This window comes from Carcharhinus amblyrhynchos, chromosome 9 (genome assembly GCF_965287045.1).
Source record: "Carcharhinus amblyrhynchos chromosome 9, sCarAmb.v2.hapA, whole genome shotgun sequence".
Lineage (NCBI taxonomy): Eukaryota > Metazoa > Chordata > Chondrichthyes > Carcharhiniformes > Carcharhinidae > Carcharhinus > Carcharhinus amblyrhynchos.
In genome coordinates, this window is record NC_137332.1 from 77,439,397 (window position 1) to 77,451,952 (window position 12,556).

General features: G+C 40.2%; 1 protein-coding gene across 1 annotated transcript in view; it reads left to right on the top strand.

The window, feature by feature from the left end:
• astn1 (astrotactin 1) overlaps positions 1–12,556 on the top strand; it is a 2,322,431-nt gene that overhangs the window by 1,380,036 nt on the left and 929,839 nt on the right. The window contains exon 11 of the mRNA XM_080195939.1: positions 1,474–1,624. Coding sequence (XP_080052065.1) covers positions 1,474–1,624 — 151 coding nt within the window. The remainder of the gene's footprint in view (positions 1–1,473; positions 1,625–12,556) is intronic.

Consider the following 12,556-nt stretch of genomic DNA (forward strand, 5'->3'; position numbering starts at 1 on the left):
AGAGCAGTTAATAAAGCATATACTATTCTGGATTTTATTAATAGGTGGAAAGGGTACAAGTGCAAGGAGGTTATGCTGAACTTATACAAGGCACTAGTTAAACCTCACCTGGAATACTGTGTACGGTTCTGGGCGCCACATGATAGGAAGGACGTGAACGCATTGGTGAGGTTGCAAAAAAGGTCTACAAGAATGGATCAGAGATATGAAACTTCAGTTGTGAGGATAGATTGGAGAGGTTGGGATGGTTCACTGTGGAGAGAAGAAGGCTGAGGCAAGATTTGAGAGAGATGTTTGAGAGGGGGCTGGACAGAGTAGATAGAAAGAAGTTATTCCCGCTCGCAGAAGGATTAAGTACCAGAGGGCACAGATTGAGAAGTGTGATGTGATGTGTGACGTGACTGGGTTGGACCCGGAATGCACTGCGTGGAGCTGTGGTGGAGACAGGTTCAGTTGAGACACAGTGGCACAGGGCCAGGAACCTGGGTTCGATTCCTGGCCTGGGTCACTGTTCCGTGTAGAGTCTGCATGTTCTCCCCATGTCAGCGTGGGTTTCCTCCAGGTGATCTGGTTACCTCCCACAGTCCGAAAGACATGCTGGTTAGGTGCATTAGCCATGATAAATTCCCCCTCAGTGTACCCAAACAGGTGCTGGAGTGTGGTGACTGGGGAATTTTTACAGTAACTTCACTTCAGTGTTAATATAAGTCTACTTGTGACACTAATAAACTTAAACTTTTTCAAGAGGGCATTAGATGATTTCTTGAATAGACACAATGAGCAGCGATACAGGGGAAAGGCAGGGGAATGGAACTAACTTACAATGCTCATTTGAAGAGCCAGTGCTGACGCAATGGGCCAAATGGCCTCCTTCTACACTGTAAAAATTCTTTTATTCTATTAATAAGATTCATTACTTCAAGATGAAAATACTGTATTTGAAATCTGCCCGGATAATGAAAGCTTTTTGATTTCAATACTAGCTAACATTGTTGCATATTATTCTAGTTAATGCCAAATTCATTAGCACATTTCCACAATTATAAGATATAAGAGATCCATAGAAATTCTTTGTTATTCTGATTATAGTTACAATTAACATTGAAAAACAGTTTAATTTCAATTCTCTTTGTTTTGAATGTGACCCAACGTAAGAAAACCTGAAAAGAATGCCAAATCTGTCATTTAAAATTGTAATGTTTTTCACTTAACTCATTAAAATTTATCACCTGAAATTCTGACATGGGTGGAAATATATGGTCAAATAAGAATAAGATATAGATAATTTTGGTTTTGAAAGAATAATCAGTTTCTATTTGACTGAAAATGTAGAAGTAGAGAGTTTGAATAAATGTCAGCTAAAAAAACGTTATCAGTTACTTGTTTTGGGGATAGATCCTCTTTTACTTCAGTTATGATTGATATTCATGGCAGTGCTCCACTATCTTCGATTTTTCCATTTATGTTTTGCAGAGAAGAAGCCATGATCTCTGCTTCCTTTGACAGTCTTGAGGTTCTCCTTGACTCTTTTGGTCCTGTGAGGGATTGCACAAAGGACAATGGTGGTTGCAGTAGAAACTTCTGCTGTATCTCCGATCGCAAGCTTGATTCAAGTGGCTGTGTGGTAAGTAAAGTCCGTGCTTGGGTGCATTTTAAAGGTTTGGTGAGTTTTATCACAAATCTCTATAACACATGACCACATGCTTGATACAGAAGTTGCTGTCATTGGGTGTGGAACAGTATCTGTTCCTTCATCCCTTTAATTCCAGCTTTATTGCCTTTGTTCTTCTTGACTGTCCATTTTTCATTGTCTATGCGGGATCTTCTGTAAGGTTTGCCTCATTAAAAGGCTTCATCTTAAGGTATTTCTGCCTAATGTAACCAATTGTGCTATGCTTTAAAGTGAACTTAAACTAACTTGGCCATATATGTAAAACTCAGCTTGGACTTCTGGGTATAGCTTAGAAACTTGGCTACATTTGAAAATGCAATATTAAGCAGGAATGATTTTTGTCATTTACAGGCTTTCTCATAAGGTAAACAAGCTTTCATAGTCATAGCTGACAATTGTTTTTTTGAAAGTTACAGACATCAGTTTGTACTGTTTGTACCTGATAATTTCAAAACATAAGAAATTATAATGCTCTGTATAGCTGTCAGTTCAGTTCATGTTCAGTTGCTGTTTGAATGTTGAATGAACTTTTGAGTCAAGATCTCTCTCTTTCCCTTTCACACTCTCTCTCTCATTTACCAGTAAATTAATCTCTTTTGCTTCCTGTAAAATGCTAATTCTAAAGGATGCTTGATAAAGAAGTTTCTACTTCAAACCAGTGCTCAGGTTTATTCTGAAGGAGAAAATAAACCCTACAGTCTGACGGATGTGTTTTAAAACCGTTTCTGACTGGTTCTGGAATTCAAAACCTCGATTGTGTTGGGTTTGTGAGCTCACTTCCAAAAGCATGAGACTACAGGATATTGCTGTGCACTCTCTATTTTAACCTCTGTATATACCTTGGCTACAGTCTTCGTCAGCCATTGCTAATGCCTGCAACTTGTTGATAAGTCAAACAATGAGAGAAATTGCCTGCATCGGAAAGCTAATGATTATAAAATTTTCATGAATTCTCTGGTGTTCAACAAGAAGAATGTTGAACTTACGTCTTGTAGAAACAGTGCTCTTCAAGAATATTGTCTGCCTCTATTGTCATTCAATTTCCCAGTCTTGTGTTGAAAGTGCGGCTCATTCAAAGGAGTAATTGCTCTTTGGACTCCTACCCAAATGATCACTCTTCATGCACAGGCCTGATAGGGGAAGTTGGCTGCCTATTTTTGAGCAATGGAAGTGGGCTCTGATAAGCAGGTTCATGAAGTTGCAAATTAATGGTGAGGTGAGAGTGATTGCGCTTGGCATCAAGGAAGCATTTGATGATTGCGGCATCAAAAACCTTACCAAAAATCGAAGTCAGTCCAGTCGTAATTAGCAGAAAGGAGGATAGTTTTGCATGGTGGAGACCATTACTTTCAACCTAGAACATAGTTGCAGAGGTTCCTCAGGGCATTTTAACCTTAAGCATATTAAAATCTATTAACTTTGAAGCGCACATAAGGACGCATCATATCAGAAATGAGAAAAATCCGTCTAACACAATCAATTAGCTCTGATTGAGTCAGACTTTAAGATGTGTCTTGATGAATCATTATTTGTTGTAATGGAAGTCTATCTCCTATTTCTCTAAGTGATTGATATATTTACTACCTACACCAGGAAGAATATATTATCTATTCTGTATTCACTTGTTGATCTACAAAATTATAGTTGTATGTTACATACTGGGATTGATAACTGCATTTAAATCGATAGATTCTTTTTCTTAGACACTGGCAAAATATTGCTTCAAAATTAGTGTTTTGATGAAATTGTTGTCTTTCATTTATATTATTTTGAACAGAATTTTGCACATTGTAAAGATACGAAGCAATAAGTCTGGAATTCAGGTTTCCCAATGGTCATATGCATCTTATTGGTTAACTGTTGCAGTCTCACATCACTTTGTGTACCAATGATTAGGCGACTAGACTGATAACAACTGTTCTTTTTCAACTTTGAGGACTATTTCTTTGTATTGCTGTGCCTGCAATTGAACATGATTCAGAGATACTAGTTCTTCTTTTGGCAGCAACTTGTGCTTTGTAAGGTGGGAAATGTTGCTCACTGTTGTTCATGACAGCCGGAATCCAGGTTCCAATTGCTGAACACGACTGTGTTTAGATACCGGATATCTTTGCTTCCTGTTTGACGACCAAGACACTTGGTCAACAAAGTTGTGAAGTGGAAGCAACTTGGAGAATCTAAGCACCAATACATTTGCAGGTTTCAGGTTTCTGGAAAATTAAGGCAAAGAGATACATATCAGCTCTGCTGAAGGGTCCTCCAGACTCGAGACATTGCCTCTATTCTCTCTCCACAGATGCTATCAAACCTGCTGAGATTTTCCAGCATTTTTTGTTTTAGTTTCAGCTTCCAGCATCCGCAGTAATTTGCTTTTATTTTATTTAGACACATATCTGTCTTGCAGCTAATTTTGATTCAACTCATTAGGTTGTTACCTTTTACTGTCATTTTGTATGACTTACTGTGTTTGATTATCTTTCACTAATTTATGGTCATTGCCTGTGATTGCAGTAATCCAGAGTACATCTTTTGTCTCCTATCTCTGCTAATGGATTCTTTTAATGTTTGGAAGTCATTGTCAGAGAAGCAGATTAGCTGTTTTGGTTTCCTGACTATTTTCATTTATAACAATGAGCAGAATCTTACCAGTCAGACTGAAAACCGGTGTATAGCTGTCTCGCTGCAGTGACCAGCTTTCGTTCTAGATTTTGAGCGTCTCAGTGAAAAAATGAATGTGCAGAGTTTATTCTTTCATTCTGGCAGGTAGGCCTGATGGAGCTGGCAAAGCCGACTCTTTTTAAAGGGTACCTGGAAGTTGCTTTACAAAAACATTCCCCAGACCCCACAGAGGCACTCATCCCCTGCCCTGCAGCCTTTACTGCAATTGCTATGTTCCCGACTCACCGCCGGCCTCGATTCCAGGTTGGAACCTGGATGGGGCTGTTGTGGGACAATGGTCACAATCTTCTTGGAGGCAGCCAATTAAAAAGCTGCCTCTAGGACAGAGGATGGACCAGAGCAGCAGCAAGCCTAGGCTGAGGTCCACTGTCAGGCTAGCAACCCCACAGGAAGAGCGGGGCAATGCGGAGGCAAGCTTCTGCAGATAGAGAGGCCTGCAGAGTAGAGGGAAAACCCCTCTGCTGGAATGGTGCCCCGCCACTGAGGCATGGAGCCTCAGACAATGACAGGTACTTGGTCTGCTCCAAGTGGATACTTCCAAAGGGCTGATAGTCACTCCACACGGCAATGACGATCACTCCAAGGGTTAGACATTACTGCTGCCATTTCAGAATGGACACTAAGTTAATTGCCACTATTGGCTGCCCACTTCTATCCATTGGGCAGTCTATTCTGGTCCCAGCCCACCCCGGATAGGTCCCACAGAGGCCGAAATACATTGGACAGCTATCCCTAAGTGGCTGACCCTGGTCACAACCCGCTTTTACTACTTAAGGGAGAAAAGAAATATGGCACTTCTATGTTCCACTCAATGCTTTTCCCTGGATATTTGCCTGTCGCATCACACAGACTCCTATTCAAGAGCAGAAAAGGCAAATTATGTTTCTTACCCCAGGAGTTAGACCCAGCTGAGCTCTCCAAATAGCTTTCTAATATTAGCAAAGATTGTATTATTTATTTAGACAAGACATTATGGCTTTTAGCTTAGAAGCCTTTTTTATGGCTTAATTGGCTTTATGGCTTTCATGCAGGCCTTGACTTAAAGTGGAATTACAGCTAGATTCCCAACCACTTAGTATTCAGGTCAATTAATGACTCCATTTTGAATAATCAACTTTAGATTGAAGTCCATTTTCAGAGCACGTCTCGAGAAACAACAGACCTGCGTAAGAACTGACAGGGTTACGAGACCTACAATATGTGAAAAAGGATCGTGGCAAACACATAATTTAAAATTGCAAGTGACAGAAATGTTTTCAGGCTTATGTGACCATTAATTAGTGACAATCAGGAACAAGGTTGGGGATGTGACAGAAGTGCAAGTGACCTGAGATCAGTAAGTGGAAAGCTGCAGCCCCAGATCTGGACTATGTGAGTTCCTAGCAGGTAAACTAATTTACAATGATGGATGCACCACTGTGTGCATCTCTATTGCCCTATAGGCAGTTACAAAATCTGTTGCCTATACACCACCTTGGACCCGGGAGGTTGTGTTAGGGTGAAATAAGAGTTATCACAAATGTTGCCTCATTTAAGACGTGTCAGAAGATCCTGGATTCGTAGTCCAACTGGATTGCTCTCGCTGTATAATGAGGTCTATTTAAAGCATAGAAACATAAAAAATAGGAGCAGAAGTAGGCCATTCGGCCCTTCAAACCTTTTTTTCCTTTCATTATGTTCACAACTATTCATCCAACACAGTAACCTGATCCTCCTTTCCTCCAACCTGCTCCTTTGATTCCTTTAGCCCTAAGAGCTATATCTAACTCCTTCACGAAGACATACAATGTTTTGGCCTCAAGTGGTAGAGAATTCCACAAGGCTTACCAGTCTCTGGGTGAAAAAACTTCCCCTCATCTCAGTCCTAATTGGTTTACTCCATATCCTTCGACTGTGACCTCCCGGTTTGGGACTCCCATACTGTTGGGAACATCCTTCCTGCTTCTACTCTGTCTAGTACTGTTAGAATTTTATAGGTTTGTATAAGATCCTCTCCTCATTCTTTTCAACCCCAGCAAATGTAATCTGAGACAATTCAATCTCTCCTCATATGTCAGTCTTGCCGTCCTGGATTCAGTCTGGTAAACCTTTACTGCACTCCCTCCATAGAAGATAAGGCAATCATAGTTGCATTGTATAACAAACTGAAGCTGCCATTACAGTTTAGCTGTAGTATTGACTTGTTTGGGAGAGTACTGCTGATAATTTATTCTCTGTGTGATTCTGCTGATTTCCTGTCTTACCACTGACATATCAAGAAGGGAAACTGTTTGAGAATATGCCTGGGATTTTCATGGCTCGCCACAGGGTATGTTGCGATCAGCCAAAAGCCCATTGACATTCAGTGGGACTGGATGTAACAGCTGGCAGGGTTGGAAAATCCCTTCCTATGGTTTGGTGAAAGATTGAATAATTGTTGATGTTTTGTCAGGATGTATTCAGCAGTGACTGTTCTAATGTTTTAGAATATAACAGAAGTGTGCCCTCTCTGTCTATCCCTATACAACACTCTGCTGCGCCATCTCACTCTCTCTCTATTTTATTGATACTGTGGCAATGAATTTTGCTTTGAACTTTGCCTGGCTCCTCATTTTGCTGAAGTCAAGCGCATTGGTCCAAATTTCTGCAGAGCTGGAAGAGCTTCATGTCTTTGCTAAAATGGCACTGGAGCCCAAATTTAGAAGTCATGCGTACCTCTCCTGACACACCATTTTTGCCAAGGACAGTGGTGGTGGTGGGGAGGAACAGGGGTGGGCCACATTTCACACATCCACGGTAGAGGGAGGCAGAGGCACATTTAACAATGCAGCTGACTTCAAAAATAAGGCAGGTTCCTCATTGAGGTTTCTCAAATATGACTCATTGGGTTTACTAAACCTATCAGAATTATTTGGAGAAGTCGGTACCCTTTTGGGAGAAGTCAGGAACCTTTTGGGAGGGCTCGGGTATCCTTTTCTGATTGTAAAGAATAGACAAGTTGGTAAGTTCTGTGAAACTGTCAAGCTATCAACTCATTTAAATCTCCTGCCCTTCAAATTATAAAAAGCCTACAGTTAGAAAAAAGCTGGTGCCTGCAGTTTCAATAGGTAATTGTTGATATAAGCCTGAGTATTGCTTTTTCTTGACTGCTTCCAAAACCTGTCATGATCAAAGTGGGGGGCTTAGAATGTTAATGTTTAATTGACAGCTATAAGTGGCCATGAAGAGATTAGTTGACTTTGATGTGGGGCTATGACTACAAATATTTATTTTCTAAAGGAAAGCATACTTGAAGGGATTTAAATGTGTTGAATGGGCTTCTGTAAATGGAAGTACTTTTAACATAGTATAGTCAGTTATAGATACTTAGAACTATGTTTTATTTCATCTCCGCATGGTTCCTGACATCTGTCCATGGTGGATAATGGATGAGTTTCCTGGAGGATGTAGGGCAAAGAGTGGTTGGTGTGGGCATAGAATGGCATGAGTTGGCTCTAAGTTGATATAGAGGCTATGAAGGGTCTTGGGGGGAGGGTAATGGGGCATAGGTTTGCATGGGAAGGTGCATGAAGTTTCATGAGGGTGATTCAAAGAGCATAGATTAGCATAGACGGTATGTGAGCTCATGGGGGCGGTTTTGGGTGGAAGTATGAGGGGTAGGATGAGGCTTAGGAAGCAGGTGGGGGAGGAGTGGTGATCGAGTGAGTGTTAAGGGCAACATGGCTGTTTTTTGCCTTATTACTATTATGAAGAAAGTTAAAGAGAGCACATTCATTAGTAATGGCAGTGTCAGCAATCCTAGTACCAGACAGATCAAACAGAAGCAAGACAGAGAGCAAGGGAAGTCCAGATTAAACTGCATTTATTTCAATGAAAGAGGCCTAACGGGCAAGACAGATGAACTCGGCATTGATGGGTACATGGGACTGGATATTATAGCAATTACAGAAACATGGCTAAGGAAGGTTCAGGACTGGCAGCTTAATGTTCCAGTGTACAGATGCAATGGGAAAGATAGAATAGATGGTAAGAAATGAGAGGGAGTTGCACTTTTGATTAGGGAAAGCATCATGGCCGTACTGGGAGGGGATATATCCAAGGTTTCGGCCACAAAGAGATCTAGGGGTACATGTTCATAGCTCCTTGAAAGTGGAGCCACAGGTGGGCAGAGTGGTGAAGAAGGCATTCAGCATGCTTGGTTTCATCGGTCAGAACATTGAATACAGGAGTTGGGACATCTTGTTGAAGTTGCACAAGGTCTCACTTGGAATACTGTGTGCAATTCTAGTCACCCTGTTATAGAAAGGATATTATTAAACTAGAAAGAGTGCAGAAAAGATTTACTAGGATGCTACTGGGACTTGATAGATTGAATTATAAGGAGAAGCTGACTAGACTAGGATTTTTTTTCTCTGGAGCTTAGGAGGTGAGAGGTGACCTTATAGAGGTCTATAAAATAATGAAGGGCATAGACAAGGAAGATAGTCAATATCTTTTCCCAAAGGTAGGGGAATCTAATACTAGAGGGCATAGGTTTAAGGTGAGAGGGAGAGATAGTAAAGTATCGAGAGGGACAATTTTTTTCATGCAGAGAGTTGTGAATGTCTGGAACAAGCTGCCAGAATTAGTAGTAGAGGCGGGTACAATTTTATCTTTTAGAAGCATTTAGATAGTGACATGGATACGATGAGTATAGAGGGATATGGGCCAAATGCAGGCAATTGGGATTAGCTTAGGGGTTTCTAAAAAAAAACGGCGGCATGGACAGTTGGGCAGAAGGGCCTGTTTCCATGCTGTAAGTCTCTACGACTGTATGACAAATGGTGCAAAATCTCAGCGTACCGAGATGGTCCTTTAAAACAACTCACCTTGACACTCAGCAGTCGGCAGCCTCTGTGGTTGGCTCTGACTTATTTCTAATGGGCCAAACTGAATTCAGCATTCACCTCCCCCTGCTGGAACAAAAATACAACCATTGGGGGTACTTCCTCTCAAAGTCAGGTTTGTGGAGTCGGGAACCTTACCATAACTCTGTACCTGTCTTGGGAATGGAAATTTGTGCCATTATCATCTCTGACACTGATACCCAGAGCATTGGAATGCTGCAACTCTTTATCCCCAGCAACCTTCAACTACCGACAGGCCTTGCTAAACCCAAGATTTATATCACCACTTCTTTACTTACCTTGTCTGCTGTCCTGCTTTTAAAACCAGCTTAGCTCAATTAACAATTCCACTGCTTGATCAGAACGGTGTTTCCAGCTGAGTTCAAAATTTAAGTTGAGCCTCTAATGAAGTGCTGAAGGACTGCAGTGCTATTGAAGATTCTGTTCCAATCATTCAGGTGGTTGGTAGGATTCTATTGCATAGCGATTAACCCAAAGAAGTTAGTCCTGCTGGTTCCTGTCAATATGCTTCCTTCATCAAACAACAAAGCAATGGTTCATCAGTTAATATATTTCTTGGCTTTTTTTTTGATCTTGGGTATGTGATAGCAGCTCGTTTTGCTTATGCAACTGTTGATGGATTTCATATAATTAATTGTGCATATGAACAAAAAAACATAGGAGCAGGAGTAAGCTACATGCACGAACCCCCTCACCCTTCCCATATATTTTTACGCTGTTTCTGTCTGTTAACTAATCTGTAATCCACTCAACTCCATGAGCCCTTTTCCCTGTGTAACAGCCTTTCATGGAGCACCTCACTGAATGTCATTCAAAAATCCAAATATATTGTACTCAATGTTTCCCCCCTGTCTACCTGCTGGTTAGTTACTCATTCTAAAGCTCTAATAGATTGGTCAGGTATAATTACCCTTTCATAGTACCAGATTGACCTTGTTTAAACATCTTGTGATTTTCCATAACAAAAGCAGAAAATGGTGGAAAAACTCAGCAGGTCTATTTGTATCTCTGGAGAGAGAAACTGAGTTGATGGGTGGAATTTTACTGCCTTTCTCATCCCAAAACCATAAAATCCTACCTGAGGTCAATGGACCTTTCCATGGTCCACCACTCACCCACTTGGTTTCCCATGACAGGATGGTAAAATTTTGGCCAATATTTCAAAACCATAAGACTTTTCTTCAGAGCTTGCTTTCCTTAACACCTGAAAGAAAAGGAAACATTTCTTACTCAAGTATTGGATGAGATGAAGCATGAAATGGAACTGGGGACAAGGATAGTTTTGAGAGGGGGTGTGTCAGTGCTGCTGTCGAGAGAGATCAAGTGTGTACATATGGCAGTGCATAACACAGAGTGCCCTGTTCTGTTCTAATTGAAGCCAATTGTTAAGAAGTTTGTTTCAAGCTTGTTTCGGGGAGAGGTTGGGCTGTTGAAAGGAGTTTCAGAAGCTGGCAGTTGCTGAACATCTGAAGGAAGGCAAGTTCAAATTGGTCAGTCAGTCATCACTCTGACCTCATAAGAGGATGACTGATACAAAGGGAGATTGGGTAATTGGTAAAGGGTTCCTTTGGCACTGTACATGTGTGGGGGAGAGTTGGTTCTCAGCACCTTTGAACTAGGTCACTACCAGTTCTCAAGGGCAACCAAGAATGTGCAATAAATGCCGGTTTAGCTGACAACTCCCAAACCCCATAAATGAAGAAGAATTATTCAGGTCACTTTTGCCAATTGACTTTGCCTAGTTCACTTTAAAGTACTTTGGGGATTAATGCAATGGCAATTGGAGATATTCCTCAACAAAAGGTTAATACATTATATAAAGGCAAGCCTTTGTTCATTTTCAATCTTGAGAGTTTTTCTATGCTCTTCACCTACGTTTCTAAATTATTTAAAAAAATTATAAACAACTGGATGAGAGGAAAGTTAAGGTTAAAATCCAAGAGGAAGAATAGACCATTACTATTTCTTCCTTTCACTATTGCAATCAAATCTCAATCTCAGGCAGACAGACACATGCATTTTGTATTGTGTCTAATTTGTATTGTATATCCTTATGTATTTATATAATTGGTTTCTTATTTTATTCATTACTTTTGTTAACAGTGAGACTTGGAAGCTCTGAAGTTTCCCAATAAGTATGTAACCCGAGCTAAATACAATTTCCAAATGTTCGGTGTTGCTATAACGCAGAGGCATTTCCCCTTTAAGACGTAATGCTGAAATCCCCCAAAGAGGGATGCCTCACCTCGTAACCTGTTAAAAGTGTGTGGGAAGGTATGAAATATTCTTCAGTAACGTTTAGTGGTTAACTAACAGAAACACCTGACATTCACTTTAAAATGAACACAACAATTTATTTATTTAACTAACAGGGAACTTTAACTAAACAAGTAACATACTGAATAAAATAAGATTCTACTGGAATGCTGTTTAAGTAAATAAAATACTGATTCATTACCCAAAAATATAGTAATAGAATTCTGTTGCCCTCAAAAAGTATAACCAGGTTTAGCAGACTTCAGAAACTTTTGGAGTTCTTCTGTGGATTCCCTCTGTTTATGATTTAGTACCTCTCGCTGATTAGTTAATGTATTCTCTTAAGAGATATATACAGCTGACAGGGTGGAGCTGCTTTCTCCATCTTGACTTGAGAGGTGGTAGTTACTGATCAAATATTTTTCCCTGTTTACATTCTCTTTTACACCTGTGATCTATTAATTTTTCTACAATAGTATTAGTGTGCTGTCAACAACATCAAATTCAAATCTGATAAGTTATTGGTTGCTGAGTGTTTGCTTTAAATTGTTTGAGCAAAATTCAACATTTAAATGCTTGAAGCCTGTTGCCAAGGCAAGCCTGCTGCCTTGCTTTGGATACAAATGTTTTGGTCTGGTACTTTGGATGTACTTTGCATTTTAAACCTCCAAGTACTGAAACAAAACCAGCTTTTCAGGAGCCACACAATCTTTTGTCCTTCTAGCATTTTCTTGGCATTCTGTACGTCTTTATAAACTCAAATTTATAACTGTGTGAAATCAAGTTCTTCTGAATCCCTTAGTTTGTTTGGTATATAAAATAATAAAAGTCTGGTAGTACATTATCAACAGCAATTGATGGATTTTGATGATGTGCTAAACTGAAACAACGAAGCTTCGCAGGTTCATAATGTCACTGGAACCCTGAGATTAAAATGCTGCCTTCATTTCATTGCCAGATAATTATTATTCATCATATACAAGATGAAGTGCTCTAGTTATCATGCAATTCTGACTCTGTGACCCTTTCTCAGGTATCTCTTCCAGATCTAATCTGAATACCT